General features: G+C 42.2%; 1 protein-coding gene across 2 annotated transcripts in view; it reads left to right on the forward strand.

Annotated features, from left to right (window-relative positions):
• BMF (Bcl2 modifying factor) overlaps nucleotides 1-26935 on the forward strand; it is a 156929-nt gene that overhangs the window by 33665 nt on the left and 96329 nt on the right. For both annotated transcript variants that reach the window (XM_069208602.1, XM_069208603.1), the window contains exon 2: nucleotides 24873-25210. In XM_069208602.1, the coding sequence (XP_069064703.1) occupies nucleotides 24873-25210 (338 nt within the window). The remainder of the gene's footprint in view (nucleotides 1-24872; nucleotides 25211-26935) is intronic.

Raw genomic sequence — 26935 nt, forward strand, 5'->3', positions numbered from 1 at the left:
TGGCAGTGGCCTGGCAGTTTGAGCAGAACTGCTCCTGTTGAAGCAGGACCTTGGCAGATTTGCAACGGTCTTGGTCTTATTGGAGATAGCATGGTGAGCAAATAAATGATGGACTGGGTAATTACCAATTGCTGAGATTAATTCAAATATTTAATCCATCACTTTTTTGTATTCTTCATTGTGACACCCTGAGTGCCACGGGTATGCCCAGACACAGGCTTACTGTGCTACTGGAACCAAGCTGCATCCAACTGAGGCCAAAAAGGTCAAAACCGGTTGTGGGGTGCTCTTGGCCTGGTTCAGAGAAGACCTGTGTTGGCTGTTCAGACTGGACTGTTCATATTTCTTGGTCTAAACTGAGATGTCATGGTCTGCTGGAATGCAGCCCCATGTAATTTCCAGTAGGTGAAATTAATTCAAGTATTCATCCATTACTTTTTTGTATTCTTCAGTGTAATGTACAAGAGGGCTGTGAGGCAGAGCACTGAATGTATGGCACCATAATACGATGTCACAACTGTTTGCTTGACTTTTGCATGCACCAGGCAGTACCTCAAAGGCTGAAAGCGATTTGTCTCGAGTGACACTTCAAGTCATGTTGCCTTTCTGTGTACAGACATGCTTTGCTTCCTTGGCACATCTGCTAGCAGGACGGCTCTGCCGTATCATGACTGCTGTGCTCTGCACTCCTGAACAGATGTACACATATGCTTAGTTTTAAAGACAGATTATTTCTTCTTTTTTTAACTAAATGAACGTCTTAGCATAATTTGAACATTTAACTTCTTGTACAGGTATTGCATGTATTTGATCAAGGGAACTTTTGAATTCCATGGCTGAAAGAGCTTTAAAGTTGAGCCGCACTTGAAAATTTGTTAAGCTGGTAATACACACTAGTGTAAGGCACTGGAGCAAACTGATTAGCATCAAAAATGAAATTTAAAAAAAAGTATGAATTACTTTGAGCATACTATCTTTAAACTGAGTTTTAAATAGTACCTTGCTACTAATGTGAGTGAAGGCAATTTGTGTGTGTGGGGCGGTTATAATGGAGGGAATGGTAGCACTGGGCGCATTTTCAGGTCTTTCTGATAAGCCTTGGTAGGCGAGGGAACAATGTAAACAAGGCTCTGAGCCTCCGTTAATGTTGGTTTGGAAATGACATATAAGGAAATTGGCTATGTTTAAACATTGGGGGCAAAGAAATGGCAAGCTTTAAAACATTTGCTTCCTGTATAGGTTACGGTGAAGGAAAAGAAATAGAAGAATATGTAGAAGTAAGGCATTAAAAATGATAGCCTCGGAGGCCACTGAGGTCTAATACATATGTGACGGCAAAAATACAGCAAGCAACACATATGTAGTAAGTGCAGACTTGTAAACAATGGACCAGCGATTCGTTGGGGAATACAATTCTAAATTTCTTTTGTACATTTTCTGTAATTACGCAAGCCAATAGGACATGTGATGTTAAATGAAATTCTAGACAGCAACTACCAAGCAGGTGCCTAGCTCGAGAGACGAATGCCAGGAGACCTGGAAATCAGGATACAGTGGGTTATGGTAGAAAGCTGACTTCACTTAATCTATATTTCTAATCTGGTTTCCAACCACAAATCGAGGCTACACTTACTCAAAGAGCCAAGCTAAATTTGCACCGTACAACATCGAAATACAAGGTAGCTGCATATTTGAAATATGTGTTAAGGTGAAATAACACAAAAGCTTTGGTAATACTTTGAGCAGTTATAAAAATGTTTTCACAAGAGTCAAAAAAGGTTGGTATGAGACCTATACTGCCGAGGTCTTGCGTATCTTTGAGATAGGGACCAGGGTCAGATGGGGTGAGTGGAGATGTCTGGTGGGTGTGTAGAAGGAGAGGGGGTGGTTGAGATATTCAGGTTCGATGTTGTGGAGGCCATTGTAGGTGTGCATGAGGAGCTTGAAGGTGTTTCTTTTGTTGATCAGGAACTAGTGAAGGTCCCTTAGGTGACCGGAGATGTGGCTGAAGCGGGGGACGCCTGGCTGAGGCGTTCTCTATTCTCTGTAATTTCTTTTGGAGTTTTTGGGCAGTGCCGGCTTAGTGCGAGTTTCCGTAGTCGAGCTTGCTGCTGAAGAATGCCTGGGTTACCATTTTCCTGGACTCGGTGTGGATCCACTTGAACATTTTCCAAAGCCGCAGGATGAGATAGTGTTGATTTAGCAGTTCTTTGAGAGTAAGGAGTTGAGGATGCTGCAGAGGTTCCATGCATGATCGTTGGGTGTCGGGGGAGGGGTCTGAGCCCTGCAGGCCACCCGGAGTCGTCACAGGCAGAGGGGGTGGGCCTCAGGATGTGGACTTTGGTTTTGTCGGAGTTGAGTTTGAGGCAGCTGTCCTTATTCCAGGCAGCGACTGCCTTCAACCCGTTGTGAAAGTTGTGCTTAGCAGCTGTAGGTTCGCCGGTGAGGGAGAAAATCAGCTGGTTGTCGTTGGTGTAGGAGACTACGGTGATTCCGTGGTTTCAGACCACAATGCGTGGTTTCTGCATTGCAATGCATGATAATGCCCAAGAGATTAAACAAGAGGGCTTAAAAGTGTTGCTATTGCCAAGTATCTTAACGTGAGGTCTAAAGAAATGTCCCACAATGAAAAAAAAGTGATGTGAACACTGTTTAAGACTACACAGAGGTTTGATGTGGGCTGGACTGTGGCAAATTTTGTCTTGCAATATGTGGACTTTTCAAAATAATGTATAAAGACAAGACATTATTTCCACTTGAGTAAATACAGGATAGCAAGTGATGGAAAACATATAAGAAAATGTACTGCTCAGGGACAGTTAAAGACGTTAGTGAAGAATCGTTAACGCCCTTCAATACCCGGAGGGCATACAGACATGCCTTTTTGGCTTGGTGTCAGTATCAGCTGCGTTCCAGTGAGTGATAGCCAACTGTTTAAAGGTTTAAAAAAGTGTCATATTTTCAGAATGACATATTGGTATTTGGTCCTACAACATCTGGAAATGAGGAGTCCTTTTTTAAAGTATTGTCCATTTCTGAGGGAAAGTGTTTCGACAATTGCAAGGGAAAAGTATTGTATTGGAGTGGAGAGTGTGGCCTACTCGGGACATAACCTTTGTAAAGGTGGTGTAGCTTCCTGAAAAATATGGATATACAATTTCTAGATGTATCAGATCCCAAAGATAAAGCCCAAATCAGATCGTTCTTGGGGTTGGCAGAATATAATTCACAGCATAGTCCCATGCCATCGGACAAAACACAATGCATTATACTTTTAATGAACACAGATTCAAAGTTTGATTTGTGTCGCAAAATGTAAACTGGAATTTGAGTATATCAAGCAATTTATTTAAAAAAGCACTGTATTTAAAGCTTTTTGATACTGTATGTAGATCTGTGCTCATACCGGATGACAGCAATTTTGGTCTTAGTGCGATTTTATTGCAAGAAAGGAATGACAAATTGGAATCTATTGCATTTTCATCTAGCCCCACAAAGGATGAAGTAGTCAATTATTCCACAATAGCGCATGAATCTCTTTCCTGCTTAGGGATAGTATGAATGCCTGTCACTATCTGTGGGATATCATTTTATTGTCCCCACTGATCACCACCCTTTGGTGGATCTACTTACTACCAAATAGTGTGGAATTGCTGGTCATGAAATGCAAGGTAGCAATTCAAATTTCTGGAGTTTCATTTTAACATAGATCACGTTTCTGAAATCGGAAGTGTGTTAGCAGATTGTCGTTTGCAATTACCTACTTGATAAAAGAAGATTGAGGTGTTTGAATATGAGAGTATGATTGACTCTTCAGTGTCAGAAATGCCCAATGAAGTGTTTATGAGAAAAGAATATAGGGCCAGATGTAGCAAGGCATTAGCGACTCGAAACGGCGAAAAACGCCGTTTGCGAGGCGCTAATGCCCGCACGCGATGCAGAAACACATTTTGCGAGTCGGAACCAACTCGCAAAATGTGTTTCCGACTCGCAAATAGGAAGGGGTGTTCCCTTCCTATTTGCGACTTGCACTGCGAAAATCAACTCGCAGTTACCATCCACTTGAAGTGGATGGTAACTCATTCGCATACGGGAAGGGGTCCTCATGGGACCCCTTCCCCTTTGTGAATGATCACGAAATTATTTTTTCAGAGCAGGCAGTGGTCCAAACAAAGGTTTTGGCAATTTTTTGTATTTGCAGCTCGTTTTCCTTTAAGGAAAACGGGCTACAGATAGAAAAAAAAACTGCTTTATTGAAAAGCAGTCACGGACATGGTGGTCTGCTGTCTCCAGCAGGCCACCATCCCCGTGAGTGCCTAGACTCGCTATGGGGTCGCAAACTGCGACCCACCTCATGAATATTAACGAGGTGCGTCTTTGCGACCCCATAGCGAGTCGCAGAAGGTGTCTGAGACACCTTTCTGCGTACCAAATTGCGAGTTGTAAATTGCGAGTCGGAAGGACTCGCAATTTGCAACTCGCAATTTGCTTTCTACCTACATCTGGCCCATGTTGAGGTGTTAACAAAAGATGGGTTGTGCATGAGAATACTTGAGTCGTGGTTGGCCTGAAAAGAGGAAATTAGGTAGCAGATTTTGATATACATCGGACTAGTCCATTAGCTGTTTCTGGACTACAGGGAGTGCAGAATTATTAGGCAAATGAGTATTTTGACCACATCATCCTCTTTATGCATGTTGTCTTACTCCAAGCTGTATAGGCTCGAAAGCCTACTACCAATTAAGCATATTAGGTGATGTGCATCTCTGTAATGAGAAGGGGTGTGGTCTAATGACATCAACACCCTATATCAGGTGTGCATAATTATTAGGCAACTTCCTTTCCTTTGGCAAAATGGGTCAAAAGAAGGACTTGACAGGCTCAGAAAAGTCAAAAATAGTGAGATATCTTGCAGAGGGATGCAGCACTCTTAAAATTGCAAAGCTTCTGAAGCGTGATCATCGAACAATCAAGCTTTTCATTCAAAATAGTCAACAGGGTCGCAAGAAGCGTGTGGAAAAACCAAGGCGCAAAATAACTGCCCATGAACTGAGAAAAGTCAAGCGTGCAGCTGCCACGATGCCACTTGCCACCAGTTTGGCCATATTTCAGAGCTGCAACATCACTGGAGTGCCCAAAAGCACAAGGTGTGCAATACTCAGAGACATGGCCAAGGTAAGAAAGGCTGAAAGACGACCACCACTGAACAAGACACACAAGCTGAAACGTCAAGACTGGGCCAATAAATATCTCAAGACTGATTTTTCTAAGGTTTTATGGACTGATGAAATGAGAGTGAGTCTTGATGGGCCAGATGGATGGGCCCGTGGCTGGATTGGTAAAGGGCAGAGAGCTCCAGTCCGACTCAGACGCCAGCAAGGTGGAGGTGGAGTACTGGTTTGGGCTGGTATCATCAAAGATGAGCTTGTGGGGCCTTTTCGGGTTGAGGATGGAGTCAAGCTCAACTCCCAGTCCTACTGCCAGTTCCTGGAAGACACCTTCTTCAAGCAGTGGTACAGGAAGAAGTCTGCATCCTTCAAGAAAAACATGATTTTCATGCAGGACAATGCTCCATCACACGCGTCCAAGTACTCCACAGCGTGGCTGGCAAGAAAGGGTATAAAAGAAGGAAATCTAATGACATGGCCTCCTTGTTCACCTGATCTGAACCCCATTGAGAACCTGTGGTCCATCATCAAATGTGAGATTTACAAGTAGGGAAAACAGTACACCTCTCTGAACAGTGTCTGGGAGGCTGTGGTTGCTGCTGCACGCAATGTTGATGGTGAACAGATCAAAACACTGACAGAATCCATGGATGGCAGGCTTTTGAGTGTCCTTGCAAAGAAAGGTGGCTATATTGGTCACTGATTTGTTTTTGTTTTGTTTTTGAATGTCAGAAATGTATATTTGTGAATGTTGAGATGTTATATTGGTTTCACTGGTAATAATAAACAATTGAAATGGGTATATATATTTTTTTTGTTAAGTTGCCTAATAATTATGCACAGTAATAGTCACCTGCACACACAGATATCCCCCTAACATAGCTAAAACTAAAAACAAACTAAAAACTACTTCCAAAAATATTCAGCTTTGATATTAATGAGTTTTTTGGGTTCATTGAGAACATGGTTGTTGTTCAATAATAAAATTAATCCTCAAAAATACAACTTGCCTAATAATTCTGCACTCCCTGTAGTACATTAGCTGTTTCTTGTTGGTGGCATTTTGAATATAGGAGAGTTACTGTTTTTGCCTCAAGACTTGTGTAAAGAGATTTTTCCATTGGCCCACGAAGGTCATGCAGAAATTAATTGTACCAAGCAAAGGATTAGAATAGGTTTTTGATGGCCTATAATTGACTTTGCATTGATCTAGCATTGGGACCAAGTTGCTCTGGTGCAGCATGTGGATAGGCTCAGAAGTCTCAGGAGACTGTAAGATATCCCTGTAAGAGTGCAGACATTCTTGCTTGCCCATACAACAAACATTATTGTGGATATTTGCAGTCATTTCGGGGTTTTAGATGTTTACCCAAAGCATGTCTTACTATTTGTAGGTCTGTTAAACTAGTGGTCGGCAGTAATGTTTGTAATTCAAATTAATACTTTTGTATTTTAACATTTTTAAAAGAAATATTCTCACAGGAAGGCTTTACTGGAAAGACCGTCAATGATAGGTGTACAATTTGTATCAAAGGAGATAAAGGAATTGCTAATGTTACATGTTTTAGAGTATATTTGGAAATTACTATATATTTTCTCGATGTAATGCCATGGCTGAAAGAGGCAACAAGGTGCTCCAAGAAGACTTACAATCAGCACTGGGTGAAAGTGGATATTGAAGTGACATTGCAAAGTAGATGTTATAGCATATCATACAGCTCAGCGGATCGATGGTGAGAGAGCTGGGTATGAAAAGATGAGAGGAAGGAGAGCTGGTATGTATTTAAAACTGTTATGGATGACAAATGGTAAAGCTCGCAAATATACATTGCAGTGCTACAGACAAATGTAAGATTGGGGATGGTTTAACATGAAATTTGTAAGACTCGTGATTTGGTTTTGGTAATATTTGTGAGAGTGGGTAGACAGGTGGTCAAACTGAGGGATCATAATGTGTGAAACAAGAGCAAATTAACTGTACTTCCTAAGTCATTAAGGAGAGTAGACCAAAGCTGAAGGACTGGATGTCTACAAGGGAAAAAGTGTGTGTGTGTGTGTGTGTGTGTGTGTGTGTAAGGATGCAGCTCAAACTGATGATGCTACAAGATATAAAAAAAAGCATGCCTAGGTGGGTTCTCGATTATGTGAGCATTTGACAACCGATGTCTAAATATCATCTTTAGAGATGTAGTTTTTATAAAAAAGATGTTTAACGTGATAGATACGGGTACTGTATATAAAGCACATGTGCAAATAGAAGTCTGTGGGCCTGATTAGAATTTGTCGGAGGGGGTACTCTGTCATAAACATGTCGGATATCCCATCTTCTGCATCACAAGTCCATTCTATCCTAATACAGTTGTAAAATGGGAATGTTTCGATGTGTCACATTTTTGACGAACACCATCCCCCAATTCTAAATTAGGCCCTATATTTTGAAATAAGTACATTAGTGTTTTTGGTAAGTAACGTTTCCTTTATTATCTTATCTACCCTATTTGTTTTTAGATCTGGCTTGGCAGCGCAGCTTCACTTCACAGGACTCCTTTTCATCTCCACATGAATTTAACCGGAAGTTAATTCGGATGCCCCGTCATTCTATAGTCTCTCCAGTGGGCATTTAGGCCAGTTCCGTATCTGAACCCAGCCATCTTGATAATTGTATGTTTCATGGCTTTTTATTATGCACGAATCCGCCTTTGGCAGCCCTTATTTTCAGAATGTGTTTAGACACGTGCTATAAATCACTTGGCTTGCGTCTTGCCAAGGAAAACGCAAGATAAGCTGGCAGAGTTTCTCCTCCAGCCTGCGTGCTGGCCAGGAGCACAGCTGGGAGACGTGGCAGCTGATTATTTTAATGTCACAGAGGAGGTGACTCCTTTTAGTGGCCAGGCTATCATTTCTATGATACTCACAGCATCACACAGCCGCTTTAACGGTGCCTACTGTAGTTCACTGGTTACCAAACTATTTGTGTGGTTGCCTCATGCCCTGTGGAATAAAGTAACACTGAGCAAAACACCAGCCTTTGTATAGCAGTCTGAAAGACTTGGCTGCAGTTGTTTTATGTGGCTGGTTCAGGAAAGGTAAAGAAAAAAAACGCGATTTCTTGTCGCATATATAGAAATTGTACACGTTTTTGCACGCAGAACACTTCTGGTCGGATTACCTGAAGTGAGGAGGGGGAGTGCTAATTTAAGGCATGTTCTATGACAGTTTTATGACGTCGCTTTTTGCTGCCTGATTTACCCGTCGCATCCATGCTGATGTCCCTCTGTCTAGTACACCTGAATCAAGCTGCTTACCAAGGTGGGCAGGTCCATTTCTTGTCAGGGCCCTGTGCTGACATTCCCTTTCTCTGAAGACGGGTAATCTTCCTGGCATTCTACAGAAAACAGCTTAAAACCCACTTGGTATACATTGCGGCGGCTCTTCCTGTGTTAAGAGACATGACTCATGTTATTTGCACATCATAACTGTTTTCAGCCAGTCAGTCAGTTCATTCATGGTGTCGTTCTCGTTTTTTTGTGTGCTATGTTCTGCTTTACCGGTCAGTGTTGCCTCTGCCAGTAAGGGCTCTGGCTCACGTTTGTCTCCAGTTCCAGCAGTATTGGTTTTGCATCTGTGAATTCTCAGTTCATTTCTGTATGGCATCTCATTGATGCTAGCTTTGTGCTCTCTCTCACAGGTGCTGTGTGGTGCTGGCTAATTAACAGGGAACAGACCCAGGTTTCCTAGCTTTACTTTGCATTTTGGGTGCTCGAGGTATCTGGAGTGTGTTAGTACCTTTTCATTAGTGTAAGTACAGTTACCCAATAGCATGGTCTCAGCCTGCACAATACAAATTGACGCAAGGTATGATACAAAGTATACAGTGAAACTGTTGTGCATCAAGAAAGCTACAACTGCGCTCTGGGGGTAACAGGTATGCACAACTTTTTCCCATCCGGCTAAACAACTGCAAGGAACATCTGAGGATAAATTGAATTTGAGAAAGGCTATTTATTTCAGGAAACCATTTACTTACCTTGTGGAACCCTCCTTGTTGTCTTCTTTGTCCCATAGCTCTCCAGGAAGAGGCAGATCTGGACTATGTCAGCATTACTTATCCAAAGTAGAGAGCACAATGGATTCCTATGGCCGTTTCAGATTCCAAGGTGGTTCCAGTACTTCCTGTGATGTCATTTCCTGCTTTATAAAATCTTCCATGTCTGATAATTGTCTAGAAAGAGGCAGAGCTGACTGAATGGTCATTCGCTATCCAACATGATGAGCGCATCTATTCCTTTGTCTGCTTCCCAATTTAAGGCGGGTCATATATTTCCTGTGATGTCACTTACTGTTTCTTTAGTAGAAAGGCTGCTGAGTTGAGCAGGTAGGTGTTCCGCAACAGAGCACATAGTATTTTTTGTTATATTCTTCACCCCTTGATGTAGTTTTTTGTCCTATTGCATTTACCTCAGAATTTTCCTTGGATTCAAGAATATTCTGCCAGTCTCTCCTCCAGGCCTCCTGATTCGGGATTCTTCACTACTCGGTCCTGGGTAGTTGAGCCTCGTGATACTTGTGTTTGTATCAACTCCTGGTTTATTTATTTGTTTGAAGGTCTTCTTCCATCTGCCTCTGAAGGGTTGTACCTTTAAAGGTTTTTCTTCCCTTGTGATCTTTCTAGATGGCACCTGCTTGCTATGCATTGTTTGCTCGGTATAGGTGGTATCATCTCTTCAGGAAGGAGTCATGCAAGCATCAGGCAACACCAGAGTCAAGACAAAAGCCTCAATTCAGTCCAGAACCTGATAGAAATACCAGTAGAGTTCACAACATTTATCCAAGGATGTTTTGATAAGTGAGTTGTTAATGAGTGATACTTATGTCCATACATTTTATATGCGGCAAATAAGTACCAGAATTGAATGCGCTCCTCACAGTGTAAAAAACAAAGTTACTGAAAACGGATGCTCATGGGAATGCACAACCAATCCATGTTCTTCTCCTGCCTCTCCATACATCAATTGCTGCATGAAAATATTGAATATTATCAATCTGAAGACTTGACAAGGCAATAGAGCCCGAACCAATGAACATTGGCAAAGCTGGTACAATTTGTTTGCAGGCACAAACCACAAAAATAAAAGGAATTAAAAAATAGGAAAACATGCCACCACCAAAACGTAGCAGCCATGTTCTTGTAGTAAAGAGTTTAAATTCGTAAGTAAATCGACATTCAGACATACGTTCAATAAAAAATTTCCATCCCGTTGAAAAGAAGCTTGATTTTGGTGTACTGGATGGGAGGTGGCCTCTTGCAGAGTAATCGACATGGATGTGACTAGCAAAATAGGCAGCCAAAAACTGTGTCACTGAGCACCACTGGAATTATGTGATGCTGCTGCATTTTTCACATAATTATGCATTTACTGTATTCGTCACATAATCCATCTTCTGCTGCATAAAATGCAGATTTAAATAAAAAATGGTTTTAGTTCAGATGGTAATCCAGTGCACTGGAAGGCCCTTCCCAAAGGTTGACTGATCATCTTCCAATTGCTTATTGTTGTATTTTAGTGTTAAATTGGTAGAAATTGGGTGAATTGCCTTTTCCCAGACAATGTTACTGTGTGTAAAAATGACAAAATAATGAAGTAATACTATCACAAAATGTGCCTCATTACGCTGCGTATTTTGCCTCTTATTGCCTCATAATTTAGTCAACTGCGTTGCATAATTTAGTCCTGCTACGCTGTGTAATTCGGAAGGCCTCAATTGAATTTAGATAAGGTCCAACCTTACATTAAAAGTAACGTTTCAATATTTTGATATTTGTGAATTCAACACAATATTTAATCATTTATGTGCTTGGTTGATGAATGGTGGTTTCTGTATTTTTGTGTATTGTTTTGAGGTTCAAATCATCGAAATTGCTTAGGCCAAGTTCCCTGGCTTAAAGTAATAATTAAGTGGAGGCCCAGAGTAATGAAAATGTTAAGAACTGCTGTCACAGACCATGTCTTAAATTAGCACTCCCCTCCCCTAAGTTATGTGATTTGGCCCGAATTGTTTTGCATGAAAAAACGTGTATAATTAATACAATAAGGCTGACGAATTGCTCGCTGTTACTTTATTCCACAGGGCATGATAAACAAATACCTTAGTAACCAGTAAACTACAGTAGGCACAGAAAAAGTTACTGTGTACTGTTGTGTGTTTCATACAAAAAAAGCTTGGCCGCTAAAAGGAGTCACTTTCTTGCTGTGTCATTACAATAATTAGCTGTGTAGCTGGCCAATGCACAGGCTAGATGAGAAACACTCTTTCCTTGGCAAGGCACACACCAAGTGATTTATAGCAGGTGTCTAAACACATTCTGAAAACAAAGGCTGCCAAATGGGGTTTCAGCTGAAAGAGCTGTTCAGAATAAAAGCTCTGAAGCATATAGTTAACTACATGGCTGGGTTCGATGAGGAACTTGCCTAAATGATCACTAGAGAGACTATGGAGTGAAGGAGCATCCGAGTTAACTTGCAGTTAAATTGATTTGGAAATGGGAAAGAGGCATGTGCACTGGTAACCAGTGAAAGAACCCTTTTTGGTTTTGATGGACATGACAGGACACATAACTTTTATTGCTGCAAAGTAACGCTAGATCTAGCTTTAAAATACTGTGACCTTAGACATGGTTTAAACAAACAAGAGTAACTTAAAACTTAAAGGGGATAAAAAAAACCTGGAAAGGAGAAACATTAGTGAAGTATTGGCCAACCTATCATGTCACTGAAGTGCACTTGTATTTAGGGGATGTGTGAAGGTGAGCAGGCAAAATGCCACTACCCAGAGTGCAAGAGAGACAATGGCAGCAAAGGCCTGAGCCATTGCCCCATGCTGTATGGTATGTTGCGCAGATGCAAAATGTGAATGACAGATCAACAGACTAATGGATGTGAGCCAGATACAAACTATGCTCTACACGTGTAGTCTGTAGGCCAAACCATAAAAGGTAGACCCAACAACTATGGCTTACTGACCCTCCTCGACTCTGTAAAAATATTTTGTTTATTTGTTAACCGTATGTGGATGCTGCCGCAGATGAAAACCTCTACTTCTGTGCCTGGACATATGACAGTAACACCAGTCACCTGCTCCTTGCTTTGACTGGGTCAAGGGGCATCATTAGGATAATAAATTCTATCACTATGCAGTGTAGAAAGGTAAGCATCTGCTGTGGTGGGCCACAAATGTATGGTAACATACACAGAATTAGATGTTCGCTGCGTGGGTGAATTAACTACAGATTGAGTGGAAACAATGTCTGATTCATAATTTTAATGCATTTGTAGTTGGAGTGCCTAATACCTGTGCAAGGATGTGCATTACCATTGTGCCCTAATGCTTGTTTATGGAGTGGGAGAGGGCAAACAGTGGGGAATAGACAGTCCAAGATTCAAGATTAATGAACAGGTTACTTTTTTTCTGTAACACTTTCTCTGGTAGAGGCTTTATCTAACTGCAGATTCGTCACCTTAGAATTTTCCCAAGACATCAGACTGGATCTGGAAAATCGTGAGCAGTATCTCTATGTGCTGGTAGGTGGTGCTGGTCCACTTGGCGTCATTTGCTTCAGAAGTGATGTGCAAGGTGACTATATAGGCACCACCCGACATCCTGACATTAGTTTCTTTCGTGAAACTTCCTGCACCAAAAAGGCAGAGCCACGTTGGAAGGAATGATTGAACAGTGTGAGGTTGTGAGGGTCCATGAGGAATCTGCTGTTGGTCTCTACCATAAGAGGAGTTACTGAGGGTAAGTAACTTGTTCTTCTGAAAGAGATGTCTTAACCACAGATTCCTCATCTTAGAATAGAAACCCAAACAGTACTTCCTGTGAGGTAAGTCTACAAACTGGCTCAAACCCGGAAGTCCTAGAAGACCGAACGGGCAAAATGACCTGACTGTCGAAGCAGTGGTGCTTTGTGAACATTTGGAGTGATGCCCACGTAATCAGCTTGGAAGATGTTCAGGACAGGTACTTCTCATGCTAACGTAGCATTAGTGGCCTTGGCCTTAGTGGGATGGGCCCGCAATCCCTCAGGAGGCTCTTCTTACCTAGTGTGTAGTAGATTTTAATGCAGAGTACAATCCATCAAGAGATTGTTATGTTCTGCACTGCCTTTTTTTTTGTTGCTCTAGTGAATTCAATAAAGTGTTGATCATCCGCCTGGTGCCCTCTGAAGCGATCAATGTAAAAGGACAGAGTTCTTTTTGGATCCAAACAGTGGAGTCTTTCTTTTGATTGGAGGATGAAGTGAAGTGAAAAATATCAGAACTGTGATATTTTTGCTGACATGGAAAGGATTTAGCTAAAAGCTGGTATATGGAGGATTAACTGAAAGAGCCAGAATCTCATGGACTCTCCTGGTCAATGTAATATCTACAAGAAAGCAGTCTTAAGAGTCTCAGCGGGCAGCTATGTAGGGGCTCGAATCAGGAGCCTATGAGAAAATTAAGATCCCATTGGGGCATGACGAAGGGAGAAGACGGAAACAGATGTTGCAAGCCCTTAAGATTGCTTCACAAATACCCTTTTATTTCACCACATTAACAAGTTGACAAAGGAGCCATTAAATTTGTCCTTAGTGGTGCTAATATCATGTGTCCAAGGCTGAGGTCTCCTGGTGCAAAATTATATCCTGCTGCTTCCAACACAGTAGTTGTGTCCTTTTTTTGTGACTTATTTGCCAGGAGTTGTTGGTAAGATCTATACATATAGAAGGTGATGTCTTGGGACTTGAAAGAGATGGTTTGACAAGCTAGGAGGATTTTAGAATTTAGCAATATAATACAGAGCAATATAAGTATCCATGTAAGCTCATGGTTAAACTTATCTACTGCTGATCAGTTTTTGTTTTCCTTTAGGTAATTCTAAGCAGTGCTTTAAATGGGCAGGTACTGTCTGGTACTGAGTACCTGCACTTCTTCCACCTCAGAAAACCATGAGTTGACTCACCCTTCTTTGGCGTAGGAAAACCCAATATGCGCAGGTTGACAGAGTTGACATTGTTCTCTAGGTACTCCACTTTCCCCTCTAGTTGAAAGTTCAAGTCAAATGTATAATCCTGGAACTTTGCCATCTCCCTACCTTAATTATGCAGCAGAAAAATATGTCACAAAATCCCTCATTTGTTTGAGCTGCTGCTCTAGCAGCACCAGTCTGCCATACTGTTTCTCCATTTTCTCTTTTACACATGTCATCTTTCCTTCAGTGCAGTCATTAATATGTTCTTTTCTGGACAAAGGACTTACCTCGCCAGACCAGTGTTATGTGAAAGGTTCTGATTTCCTGTGAGACCAGTAGATTTGGGGCAAATAAACATGCTTTATTGCTCGTGCCACTTGGAGTGGGGTGATCATCTCTACTGTGCCATGTATTTATAGAGAATAATGTGTATCTGGGGATGCACTCCTGAGACCAAAATGTGCAGTGCACACCGTGGTTATCTAAAGTTTCAACTTCAAGTTCTTATCCCAAGTAGGAGCCCCATGTTGCATCTTACCAGCTTGTTGAGGTAAATCCCCTGCCAGTACAGTTGTAGCAACAGCAGAAGAACAGACATGAGGCTGCAGGTACTGGTGCATTACAATGCAGATTGATAAGTAATGATGCCAACCTCTTATACCCAGCTGCCTCCTTTGCTGACACTGACCAAGCCATTTCGCTAGTGCATCTTCCAAAGAACCGGTGGGCAATATCTTGAACTCCAGCAGTGAACAGAGTGGTGACTGCTTGGTAATGCAGGGCAACAGAGAACACTGTATGTTTCACTCTTAGAATGGAAACACTATCTGTTCACCAGGAAGCAATCCTTCTGTTGCGTGTTGCACATTCCACTCCTACCAATGCAACCCACCTTATCACGTATTTATGTATTTAATACTGTAGTCCAACTGCACTAGAGGCAAAAATCACTCTCTCCAATGTACTACTTTGTCTCACTCTACCTCTCTCAATGTATTCTCTGTCTCCACTCTCTTGCTCATCCCAAACCTCATTCTACTACTATGTCTCCAAATTAGCCCTTCCTAGACTTTTCCCTCTAGGCTCACCCCAAACATCAGTTTACTACTCTGATCTCCCAAACAACCCTACTAAATTCTCCCTTGTGTATCTGTCCTGTGACTCATTCCAAACCTCAATTTACTCGCTTATTCTCCCTAATCCCTTTCTACAGACTCTTCCCTCCTCCATCTCTGCTTGAGTCAAACCAAACCTCATCTTAGTACTATGATTTCCCAATTGACACTTTCTAGATTCTTCCCTCTTCTATCCCTCCATTATTCTATTCATTCCAATTCCAAAAGGAATTGGTCATCAGTGTTAACCAAAATAAAAAAACAAGTCCTTTTTGGAAAGCTCCAGAGTGTGATATATCCGTTATCACCAAGGGATAGGGAATAGAGAGCAAAACACTATGTTCGATGGCATCTGTCGCTGTAGATACGCATGTTTTGCAATAGCTCGCCATCTGGTGTTGGGCCGGAGTGTTACAAGTTGTTTTTCTTCGAAGAAGTCTTTCGAGTCACGGGACCGAGTGACTCCTCCTTTTGTCTCCATTGCGCATGGGCGTCGACTCCATCTTCGATTGTTTTTTTTTCGCCATCGGGTTCGGACGTGTTCCTGTCGCTCCGAGTTTCGGAACGGAAAGATAGCTAATTTCGGAAGATTTTCGTCGGTATTGTTGCGTTCGGGATCGGCGTAGTTAGATTCAACACCGCGTCGAAGGATCGAAGAGCTCCGGTGCCCTTCGGGGTAGTTTTTTCGATCCCCCGTCGGGGCCTGGTCGGCCCGACCGCGTGCTGAAGAACGCCGATGGAACGGACCCCGTTCCGTTTCTGCCCCAAATGCCACAATAAATACCCCTATACAGACCAACACTTGGTCTGTAACCTGTGCCTGTCACCTGAGCACAGTGAAGACACCTGCGAGGCCTGTCGTGCGTTCCGGTCCCGAAAAACACTCCGAGACCGTCGAGCCAGAAGACTTCAGATGGCGTCCGCGCCGACAGCCCACCGAGAGTTCGAGGAACAAGAAGAGGAAGGGACCTTCTCGATCCAAGACTCAGACTCCAAAGGATTCGACGATACACAAACCGTGAGTAAGACGTCGAAAACCACTCAGAGGAACATTTACAAGGCCCAGGGGACGCCACTGCCACCAGGCCATGGCTCCACCCATAAATTCGGTGACCGACCGTCGGCACCGAAAAAGGCCCAAACAGTGCCGAGATCGTCCGACTCCGGTCGAGACACCGGCACGCAGCCTTCTCGGGACCGAGAAAGTGCTGGAGACAAGCATCGACACCGAGATGCCGGTGTAGACACGGCTCGACGCCGAGACAGCGGCCCCGAAGAAGATCGGCGCCGACAGGTTTCGGCACCGAAAAAGAAAAAAGTCACCTCGGAGCCGAAAAAGGACGCAGACAAAGTTTCGGACCCGAAACAAACTGCAACCGACCCAGCTTCAGGCTCTTATACAGAAGAGCACTCGCTAACCTCCCAAATGCAAAAGCATAGGTTTGAGGAAGAGCTACAATCAACTGATGTGGACCATACGCAAAAGCGTATTTTCATACAGCAGGGGACAGGAAAAATAAGCACCCTTCCCCCTATTAGAAGAAAGAGAAGGTTGGAGTTCCAAACTGAACAGACACCACAACCGAAAGTGGTGAAAAGAGTTACCCCCACCACCCTCTCCTCCGCCCGTGATTAACGTCTCACCAGCACAAACTCCATCACACTCCCCAGCTCACACCACCATGAGCCAGGGTGACCAAGATCAAGACGCATGGGACCTATACGACGCCCCAGTGTCAGATAACAGTCCGGAGGCATACCCTACGAAGCCATCTCCACCAGAGGACAGCACCGCGTATTCTCAAGTGGTGGCTAGAGCAGCACAATTTCACAATGTAAGCCTCCACTCAGAACAGGTCGAGGATGATTTTTTATTCAACACACTCTCCTCCACCCACAGCTCATACCAAAGCCTGCCTATGCTCCCTGGTATGCTCCGGCACGCAAAAGAAATCTTTAAGGAGCCGGTCAAAAGTAGGGCAATCACACCAAGGGTGGGAAAAAAGTATAAGGCGCCTCCTACAGACCCGGTTTTCATCACTACACAGCTGCCACCAGACTCTGTCGTTGTAGGAGCAGCTAGGAAAAGGGCCAACTCCCACACATCTGGAGATGCACCACCCCCAGATAAAGAAAGCCGCAAGTTCGATGCAGCTGGTAAGAGAGTCGCAGCACAAGCTGCAAACCAGTGGCGCATCGCGAACTCCCAGGCACTACTTGCGCGCTATGACAGGGCCCATTGGGATGAGATGCAACATCTCATTGAACATCTGCCCAAGGACCTACAAAATAGGGCAAAACAAGTGGTTGAGGAAGGACAGACCATTTCCAACAACCAGATCCGCTCCTCCATGGACGCTGCAGACACAGCTGCACGGACAATTAATACATCTGTAACTATCAGAAGGCATGCATGGCTCCGAACGTCTGGATTTAAACCAGAGATTCAGCAAGCAGTTCTCAATATGCCTTTTAACGAAAAAGAACTGTTCGGTCCAGAAGTGGACACAGCGATTGAGAAACTCAAAAAAGACACGGACACTGCCAAAGCCATGGGCGCACTCTACTCCCCGCAGAGCAGAGGGAATTACAGCACATTCCGTAAAACACCCTTTAGAGGGGGGTTTCGGGGTCAGAGCACACAAGCCAGCACCTCACAAGCAACACCGTCCAGTTACCAGGGACAGTATAGAGGAGGTTTTCGGGGACAATATAGAGGAGGGCAATTCCCTAGAAATAGAGGAAGATTTCAAAGCCCCAAAACCCCTACTACTAAACAGTGACTCACATGTCACTCACCCCCTCCACACAACACCAGTGGGGGGAAGAATAAGTCATTATTACAAAGCATGGGAGGAAATCACTACAGACACTTGGGTTCTAGCAATTATCCAACATGGTTATTGCATAGAATTTCTACAGTTCCCTCCAAACATACCACCAAAAGCACAGAATTTGACAAAACATCATTCCAATCTCCTGGAGATAGAAGTGCAGGCACTATTGCAAAAGAATGCAATCGAATTAGTGCCAAACACACAAATAAACACAGGAGTTTACTCACTGTACTTTCTGATACCAAAGAAAGACAAAACGCTGAGACCAATCCTAGACCTCAGAGTAGTGAACACTTTCATCAAATCAGACCACTTTCACATGGTCACACTACAAGAAGTATTACCATTGCTAAAACTACACGACTACATGGCAACTTTAGACCTCAAGGATGCTTATTTCCATATACCAATACACCCATCGCACAGGAAATACCTAAGGTTTGTATTCAAAGGAATACATTACCAATTCAAGGTACTGCCTTTCGGATTAACAACCGCACCAAGAGTCTTTACCAAATGTCTAGCGGTAGTCGCTGCACACATAAGAAGGCAGCAAATACATGTGTTCCCATATCTGGACGACTGGCTAATCAAGGCCCATTCGTTAATAGAGTGCTCAAATCACACAAATCATATCATACAAACCCTCTTCAAACTAGGGTTCACTGTCAACTTCACAAAATCCAACATTCTGCCGCGCAAGGTACAACAATACCTAGGAGCCATAATAGACACATCAAAAGGAGTAGCCACTCCAAGTCCCCAAAGAATTCAAAATTTCAACACCATCATACAACGCATGTATCCAACACAAAGGATACAAGCAAAGATGGTATTACAACTCCTAGGCATGATGTCTTCATGCATAGCCATTGTCCCAAACGCAAGACTGCACATGAGGCCCTTACAACAGTGCCTAGCATCACAGTGGTCTCAAGCACAGGGTCATCTTCTAGATCTGGTGTTAGTAGACCGCCAAACTTACCTCTCGCTTCTGTGGTGGAACAACATAAATTTAAACAAAGGGCGGCCTTTCCAAGACCCAGTGCCACAATACGTAATAACAACGGATGCTTCCATGACAGGGTGGGGAGCACACCTCGATCAACACAGCATCCAAGGACAATGGGACGTACATCAAACAAAACTGCATATAAATCACCTAGAACTTCTAGCAGTTTTTCAAGCACTAAAAGCTTTCCAACCAATAATAGTTCACAAATACATTCTCGTCAAAACAGACAACATGACAACAATGTATTATCTAAACAAGCAAGGGGGGACGCACTCCACGCAGTTAAGCCCGCTAGCACAAAAGATTTGGCGTTGGGCAATTCACAACCAAATTCGCCTAATAGCACAATTTATACCAGGGATCCAAAATGAACTCGCAGACAATCTCTCTCGAGATCACCAACAGGTCCACGAATGGGAAATTCACCCCCAAATTCTGAACACTTATTTCAAACTCTGGGGAACACCTCAGATAGACTTGTTTGCGACAAAGGAGAACGCAAAATGCCAAAACTTCGCATCCAGATACCCACACAAACAGTCCCAAGGCAATGCCCTATGGATGAACTGGTCAGGGATATTTGCTTACGCTTTTCCTCCTCTCCCTCTCCTTCCTTACCTGGTAAACAAACTCAGTCAAAACAAACTCAAACTCATATTAATAGCACCAACTTGGGCAAGGCAACCCTGGTACACAACGCTGCTAGACCTATCAGTAGTACCCTGCATCAAATTGCCCAACAGGCCAGATCTGTTGACACAACACAACCAAAACTTCAGACACCCAGATCCAGCATCGCTGAATCTAGCAATCTGGTTCCTGAAATCCTAGAATTCGGGCACTTACAACTTACCCAAGAATGTATGGAAGTCATAAAGCAAGCCAGAAGGCCATCCACCAGGCACTGCTATGCAAGTAAATGGAAGAGGTTTGTCTGCTACTGCCATATTAATCAAATACAACCATTACACACAACTCCAGAACATGTAGTGGGTTACTTGCTTCACTTACAAAAATCTAACCTGGCTTTCTCTTCCATTAAAATACACCTTGCAGCAATATCTGCTTACCTGCAGACTACCTATTCAACTTCCCTATATAAGATACCAGTCATTAAAGCATTCATGGAGGGCCTTAGGAGAATTATACCACCAAGAACACCACCTGTTCCTTCATGGAACCTAAATGTTGTCCTAACTAGACTTATGGGTCCACCTTTTGAACCCATGCACTCCTGCGAAATACAGTTCCTAACCTGGAAGGTGGCATTTCTCATCGCCATTACTTCCCTAAGAAGAGTAAGCGAGATTCAGGCGTTTACAATACAGGAACCTTTTATACAACTACACAAGAATAAGGTCGTCCTAAGGACCAATCCTAAATTTTTGCCAAAGGTTATTTCACCGTTCCATCTAAATCAAACAGTGGAACTTCCAGTGTTCTTTCCACAGCCAGATACCGTAGCTGAAAGGGCACTACATACATTAGATGTCAAAAGAGCATTGATGTATTACATTGACAGAACAAAGAACATCAGAAAGACTAAACAACTATTTATTGCATTTCAAAAACCTCATGCAGGAAACCCAATATCAAAGCAAGGTATAGCCAGATGGATAGTTAAATGCATCCAAATCTGCTACCTTAAAGCTAAACGACAGCTGCCCATTACACCAAGGGCACACTCAACCAGAAAGAAAGGTGCTACCATGGCCTTTCTAGGAAACATCCCAATGCAAGAAATATGTAAGGCAGCCACATGGTCTACGCCTCACACATTCACCAAGCACTACTGTGTAGACGTGTTATCTGCACAACAAGCCACAGTAGGTCAAGCCGTATTAAGAACATTATTTCAAACTACTTCCACTCCTACAGGCTGATCCACCGCTTTTGGGGAAATAACTGCTTACTAGTCTATGCAAAACATGCGTATCTACAGCGACAGATGCCATCGAACTGAAAATGTCACTTACCCAGTGTACATCTGTTCGTGGCATCAGTCGCAGTAGATTCGCATGTGCCCACCCGCCTCCCCGGGAGCCTGTAGCAGTTTGGAAGTTACCTTCAACTATTTGTATATGTATCATCTCAACCTTAAATAGGTACATACTTAGTCACTCCATTGCATGGGCACTATTACTACAATTCAACTCCTACCTCACCCTCTGCGGGGAAAAACAATCGAAGATGGAGTCGACGCCCATGCGCAATGGAGACAAAAGGAGGAGTCACTCGGTCCCGTGACTCGAAAGACTTCTTCGAAGAAAAACAACTTGTAACACTCCGGCCCAACACCAGATGGCGAGCTATTGCAAAACATGCGAATCTACTGCGACTGATGCCACGAACAGATGTACACTGGGTAAGTGACATTTTCATTTTATCCTGGTTGCTTAAGTTTATATATTGCCTCAAATATGGATAGTGTATGGGAAACCTCAGGAACTATTGAGAAAGGAACCATAGTTACCCCTAAGGAGAGGTACTGGCTACTAGTTAGAACCAATAGTTATAGAAAAGTTGAGAGATAGTGTAATGTCCATGAACTATTTTGGAAAGTAAGTTGCAATCAGGGTTGGATAGCTATTTTTCCTTCATATGAGGATAGTGACTTTTATTGACCCAATAGGTAAGTGGCAGAGAAGGAGCATGTGTTATGTTGGTGTTAAAGTAACAAGATGTAGGTCTTTAATTGAAACGTGGTCGACAGAATAGTCTGTTATAAATATGATGGATGTCCTGTCTGCCATACTGAAAATGCATTAGAACATGTAGCACTTATAATACAGCAGGCAGGATAATCCCGCACATTTTAACGTAGTGTCCCACCGCCAAACTCTAAATAAGACCGTAAGACATTGTTACACTTTTAATTCTTATATTAGATTACAATTTGAGACAATGGTGACTAAAACCTGTCTTAAATAAATTTTGTATTTCAGATTTAGATGAAACAATTAAGCTATAATACAAGGGATTCTGCAAAGCCTGATAAACAATTGCCTCTAATTTCTTCATAATAGGTAACTTGGGACACACCCAGCCACCTTTTAAGAAAGGACGTAGCTGCACAACTTATTAAATTATTACCGTTGAGATCTGACATCACAGTTCCAGCTGCCAGAACGAGCAGTGGAGAAGAAGGGAAGGTTTGGTCATGGAGCATAATTAAAGCACCTGTTTAAAGAAAGAAAATAAAACATTGGTTTCCTTTCTTTAACTCTGTTGTTCTAGCTGTACGCTGACAAGCATATAGGTTAAAAGCTTTCTGCTTGTTTCTGCACATTCTGAGCTACTGACCCTCTTGTTTTTTTTTTTTTTAAACTGACTTGTATTAAACTGATTCTGATACCTTTTTGCAATAAATAATCTAACATCTAACAGCTTTTTGATATGCTTAATGTTGCACAAGGAATTCTATTTTTGTTTTTCATGTTTTCAAGCGTGCTCTATTTGTGATATGAAAGAGCTACACACCAAGCATTCAAGTAGTTTTTGGAAAGGATGATGGTGTGATCATCTATTAAAAAGAATAAAGTATCCCCTTCCATACCTGATAAGATATTGCAAGTCACCTCGGAGTTCCATAAGCCTGTAAATGAACTTGACAATATCCTTATAATTAAAGCTCTCAGTTTTCCATTTTTAGTGATTGTTACAGAAAACTACAGTCAGAAAACAATGTGTTTTGTTTCTGTATTTATTTTCAAAACCGGAAAAATACAGAAAACGATCCTTCTTGTGAGTGACTCTCCATGCTGTCCTTCATAAGTTCCAGGCCAGAGGATCAGCAGATAGACAGCATGGGAAGTTAAAAAACAGGATGATAGTTCCATAAATACAGGTATCTGTTAACATATATTTCTATATTATGCTAATATTTACCCGTGAGTGTAGTGTTTTGCTATAATTGGCTGTGTAAGTGCATGTTTATTATTTAAATAAATGTAGTAGAAATATACCATTTTACGGTTCCATTTATTCTCAAAACACAATATAAGTATGGATACATACATGTAAGATGGCCAAACAATAAATATTGATAAATACAAAGAGAAATCTTAAAATAAATAAATACCATAAAACCACTGCAGCAAGTGATTATTGAAAATAATTGTGTAAACAATTTTTGGTACCTGAATGAATTAGTATGTATGATTTGTGATATAGGAAAATATGTAGCAGTTGGAACAGTTATAGTAAACAGTTTTCTCAACATACTGTTACACTCAATTATTGGTCAATTGCAGAATGCACTCTTCCAGAGGCGTAGCTATTGGTAGTGCAGCCAGTGCAAAAAAGTGGACCAATCAGAGTTGCCAGCTTATCCTGGTTATAAGTGTCTTTTAATGCTCAACCAGGGGTGGGATTGTGCCCATTCTCTTTGCTTGTCTTAGGGCTTAGGCTTGTATTTGGTCTGTTAATGAAAATAACAATGCACACTTACTAAAATCACTGTTTGCAATCCTCATTCCTTTAAGGGGTTGCAATGGTCATGGAAGGGAACATTGTTCACTGAGGGGTCTCAGCGAAATGCTGAATAATTTATTCATCACCACCAAAAGAATATAAACTGTATGCAACGTATAAAAAAATAAACGTTTCCCTTGGATCATGCTCGTTCAACTGTTTACAACACAATGGCCTGTTCCTCCTGTGAGGTAAAGCAGTGTTATGAATAGAGTCTGTATTTTTCACTGTTGCAACAGTCATGTGTCAGTCTATATTAGCTACAGCCAATGTCGAAGAGGGCAGAATCCAGATTCGCAAAGAGACCGAACAAGTCACTGTGACATAGGCCAGTGGTAATCTCTATTCTTGATCATTTGTTTTTGAGTCCAGGATTGCTTCCTACATGTTGTATGTGAGTACTCAGTCCATTCTATACTTGCGATTTACACATTCCGTTTTGGAGAGAGTGCCCTAATCCAACGGTTGCCAACCTTTTGACTTCTGTGGACCCCCGCTTGATCAGTACTGGAACCCGGGGACCCCACTGAATCAATACTGGAATCCGGGGACCCCCCCACCCCCCAATGAGTCATTACTGAAAGTTGGGGACCTAATCTGTTAATATTATAAAATTTTCTAAGCAGTCACGGACCCCCTGAGGAGGCTTCTCAGACCCCCAGGGGTCCTCGGACCACAGGTTGGGAACCACTGCCCTAATCCAAAGCGTTTGCCTGGTGCTGCAGATCAACGCTAATATGTATTCTTGATTGCCAAGAGTGTTTTCACGAAAATGTATGATGTTCAGGTAGATTTAGATGCTTCGAAATGAGAACACCTTTATGGCTTAATGGGTCAAACTACCATTATTTATCAAGTGACGTATTGACTAAACATTGCATTTTTTGTGCCATATTTCATACCCTTTCCATTGCCACCTATGATCTTTGGTTGTTGTATGGTTTCTGTAACTTTGTCTTAAAACAACACAATATATAATGACAAAAATAATATTGCTGCACTCTCTGAACTAAACATGCTTTCCACTTAATGGAACATTTTCTTTTGCCCCTTTCTCAGATCCCTATAACTCTTAGTAGTTCTTGATCAACCCTTGAGAAACCCCTGCTTTAATGCATTCAAATTTACGATGCCTACAGATCATTCCCAAGTATTTAAACACATTGGGTCTAGTTCCTGTAATTTTGTTGCTTGACAGGATTGTTTACATTTTCCTATCTTTTTTAACTGAAATATTTCTTTCATTTTCTGGCAGGAAACATCCATATGGCGACGATAAAATGTATCAGAGATGCATAGGAGTAGACTATTCAACCCTAGAGGAGCTGGACGACGATGTATTTCACCCTGATGACTATATATTTCCAGATCAGTCTGAAAGTCTGAACCCACCTTCTTTTTTTAGCCAGACACAGTCCTACACATGTTTCTTGGGCAGAGTCCAGCTGTTTCCTCTGTCCCATTGCTGTGGCCCAGGCAACAGAAGCACAGAGCATGAGGATAAGGCAACGCAGACCCACAGTCCCTCTTCTCCCAGCGAAGACATCATGTTGCCCTGTGGAGTAACCGAAGAACCTCAGAGACTTTTCTATGGTAAGGAAAGACTGACCTTAAAATCCACAGCAGAACATCTCTGTTGAGGACACAGTGTCTTTTGTGGTTTTACCTCGCAGTTAACAATATAAAGACTGAAATCAGCGTTTTAAAAAGGCTACTTGGTATGTTTACGTTGCATTTGATCAAGCTCTTTACTTGTGTTTTCTGATAAAGTTAGCTCATTGTTGAAACCATTGATATATTTGATATCATATATTTATTGTAGGGGTCTGGTGACATCATAAATCACATTTTGTTAAATATTTTCTCAACCTGTTGGTAGAACCATACACAGTATATATAGTAGGTGACTAAAATTTAGTCATTTCGGTTATATATATGTATGCAGGTATGTTGTATTTGTGTATCACAAACCCAGTGAAAAAAGGCAGTGTAGTGTTTTACAGGGTCACAGGTAAGCATACAGTCAACAAGTGACAGGAAAGGTAGCTTGACACTGGATTGTAACTGCATTATGATGTAGTGCTTTTAAAAGAGGCGTGTCTTCAAATATTTCAATATTGGAGCAACATTGGTGTGGGCCTTCGTGTTATGGGGATGTTGTTTCAGATCCTAGGTGCATAGATGTAAAAGGTCTGCTTCCTTCTGTTTTTTCTTTCTTACATTTCTTTTGTTTGAGTACAAAGGCAATGTAGAAAGTCTGGACAATCAAACCCTCATTCACAATCATAACAGTAATCCAGCTGGCTTTAGTGGTTTTGAATCATGAAAATACAGATGGCACTGTTCTTTTATCTGTTTATTCCCTCCTCAAAAGCCTTACACAAGATACTTCACATTTCTGCATTGCAATCTAACTGCATGACTCGGTTGCATGATTTTGCCAGAGCAGGGCTTGGCGGGCCCTTATCACAGTGGTTAGAGTTTTACTCTGTTTTCTGGTCCACTGACCAGAGCAGAAAGGCTTCCGCTTTAGCTGTAATGTCCTCACCCTCCTTGCCATTTTATGATGGCAGGTAGCACTGGAGGTGCGTTTGCCAAAGCATAATCTTTGCCCCAACCTAGAAACACTATTCAACTCTTTGAGTCTATGGTTTCTACATAATTCCTACTTGTTTATCTATCTGGCTGGCTGAAGCTGAACTTTCAGGGGCACACACATGGGTTTTTAATGCCATTAACATGTCTTAGGTAACTGGATAATCAATGGTGTTTTCTCTGGCAGCAGCACAGAGGGGAGGCGGACAGTCATTAACTTACATGGATTTTTAGGCCTGGCTTGACAATGCATTCATAAGCTAGATCTGTTGGCATTGCCAATGCTTGTTGCTATTAGTTATCAGAACCTCACTTTTCTCTGAGCTGAGCTTCAGCCCATTAGTGCTCATCCAATTTCAGATAAAGGGAAGAGTTTATTGAAACTCCACATTGGTACTGAGTCTGATAAGCCTGTCTTAACACACGCTGTCATTTGTGACATGTATAGGTCATAGACTTTTAAGACAAGGTCTTTCACCAAAGGTTGTATGCAAATATTGGCCAAATGTGACGAGAGGGAGGATCCCTGGAGAACTCCACACTGCATCTGTCTTTCTTTTGCTGTATATGGAGCCAGTTGTGCAGGCTGCGGTTGGTTATTTAGGACTGGTTAATCATGTTAGCCAATTTTAGGCAGTGGTGCTAAGGCCCGCCACCTCCACTAGGTTTGGAAAAGTACTGTGACTGACCCGTTTCGAAGGCTGCAGAAAAATCCAGGAGAAT

The sequence above is a fragment of the Pleurodeles waltl genome, chromosome 9, assembly GCF_031143425.1.
Source record: "Pleurodeles waltl isolate 20211129_DDA chromosome 9, aPleWal1.hap1.20221129, whole genome shotgun sequence".
Taxonomy (NCBI): Eukaryota; Metazoa; Chordata; class Amphibia; order Caudata; family Salamandridae; genus Pleurodeles; species Pleurodeles waltl.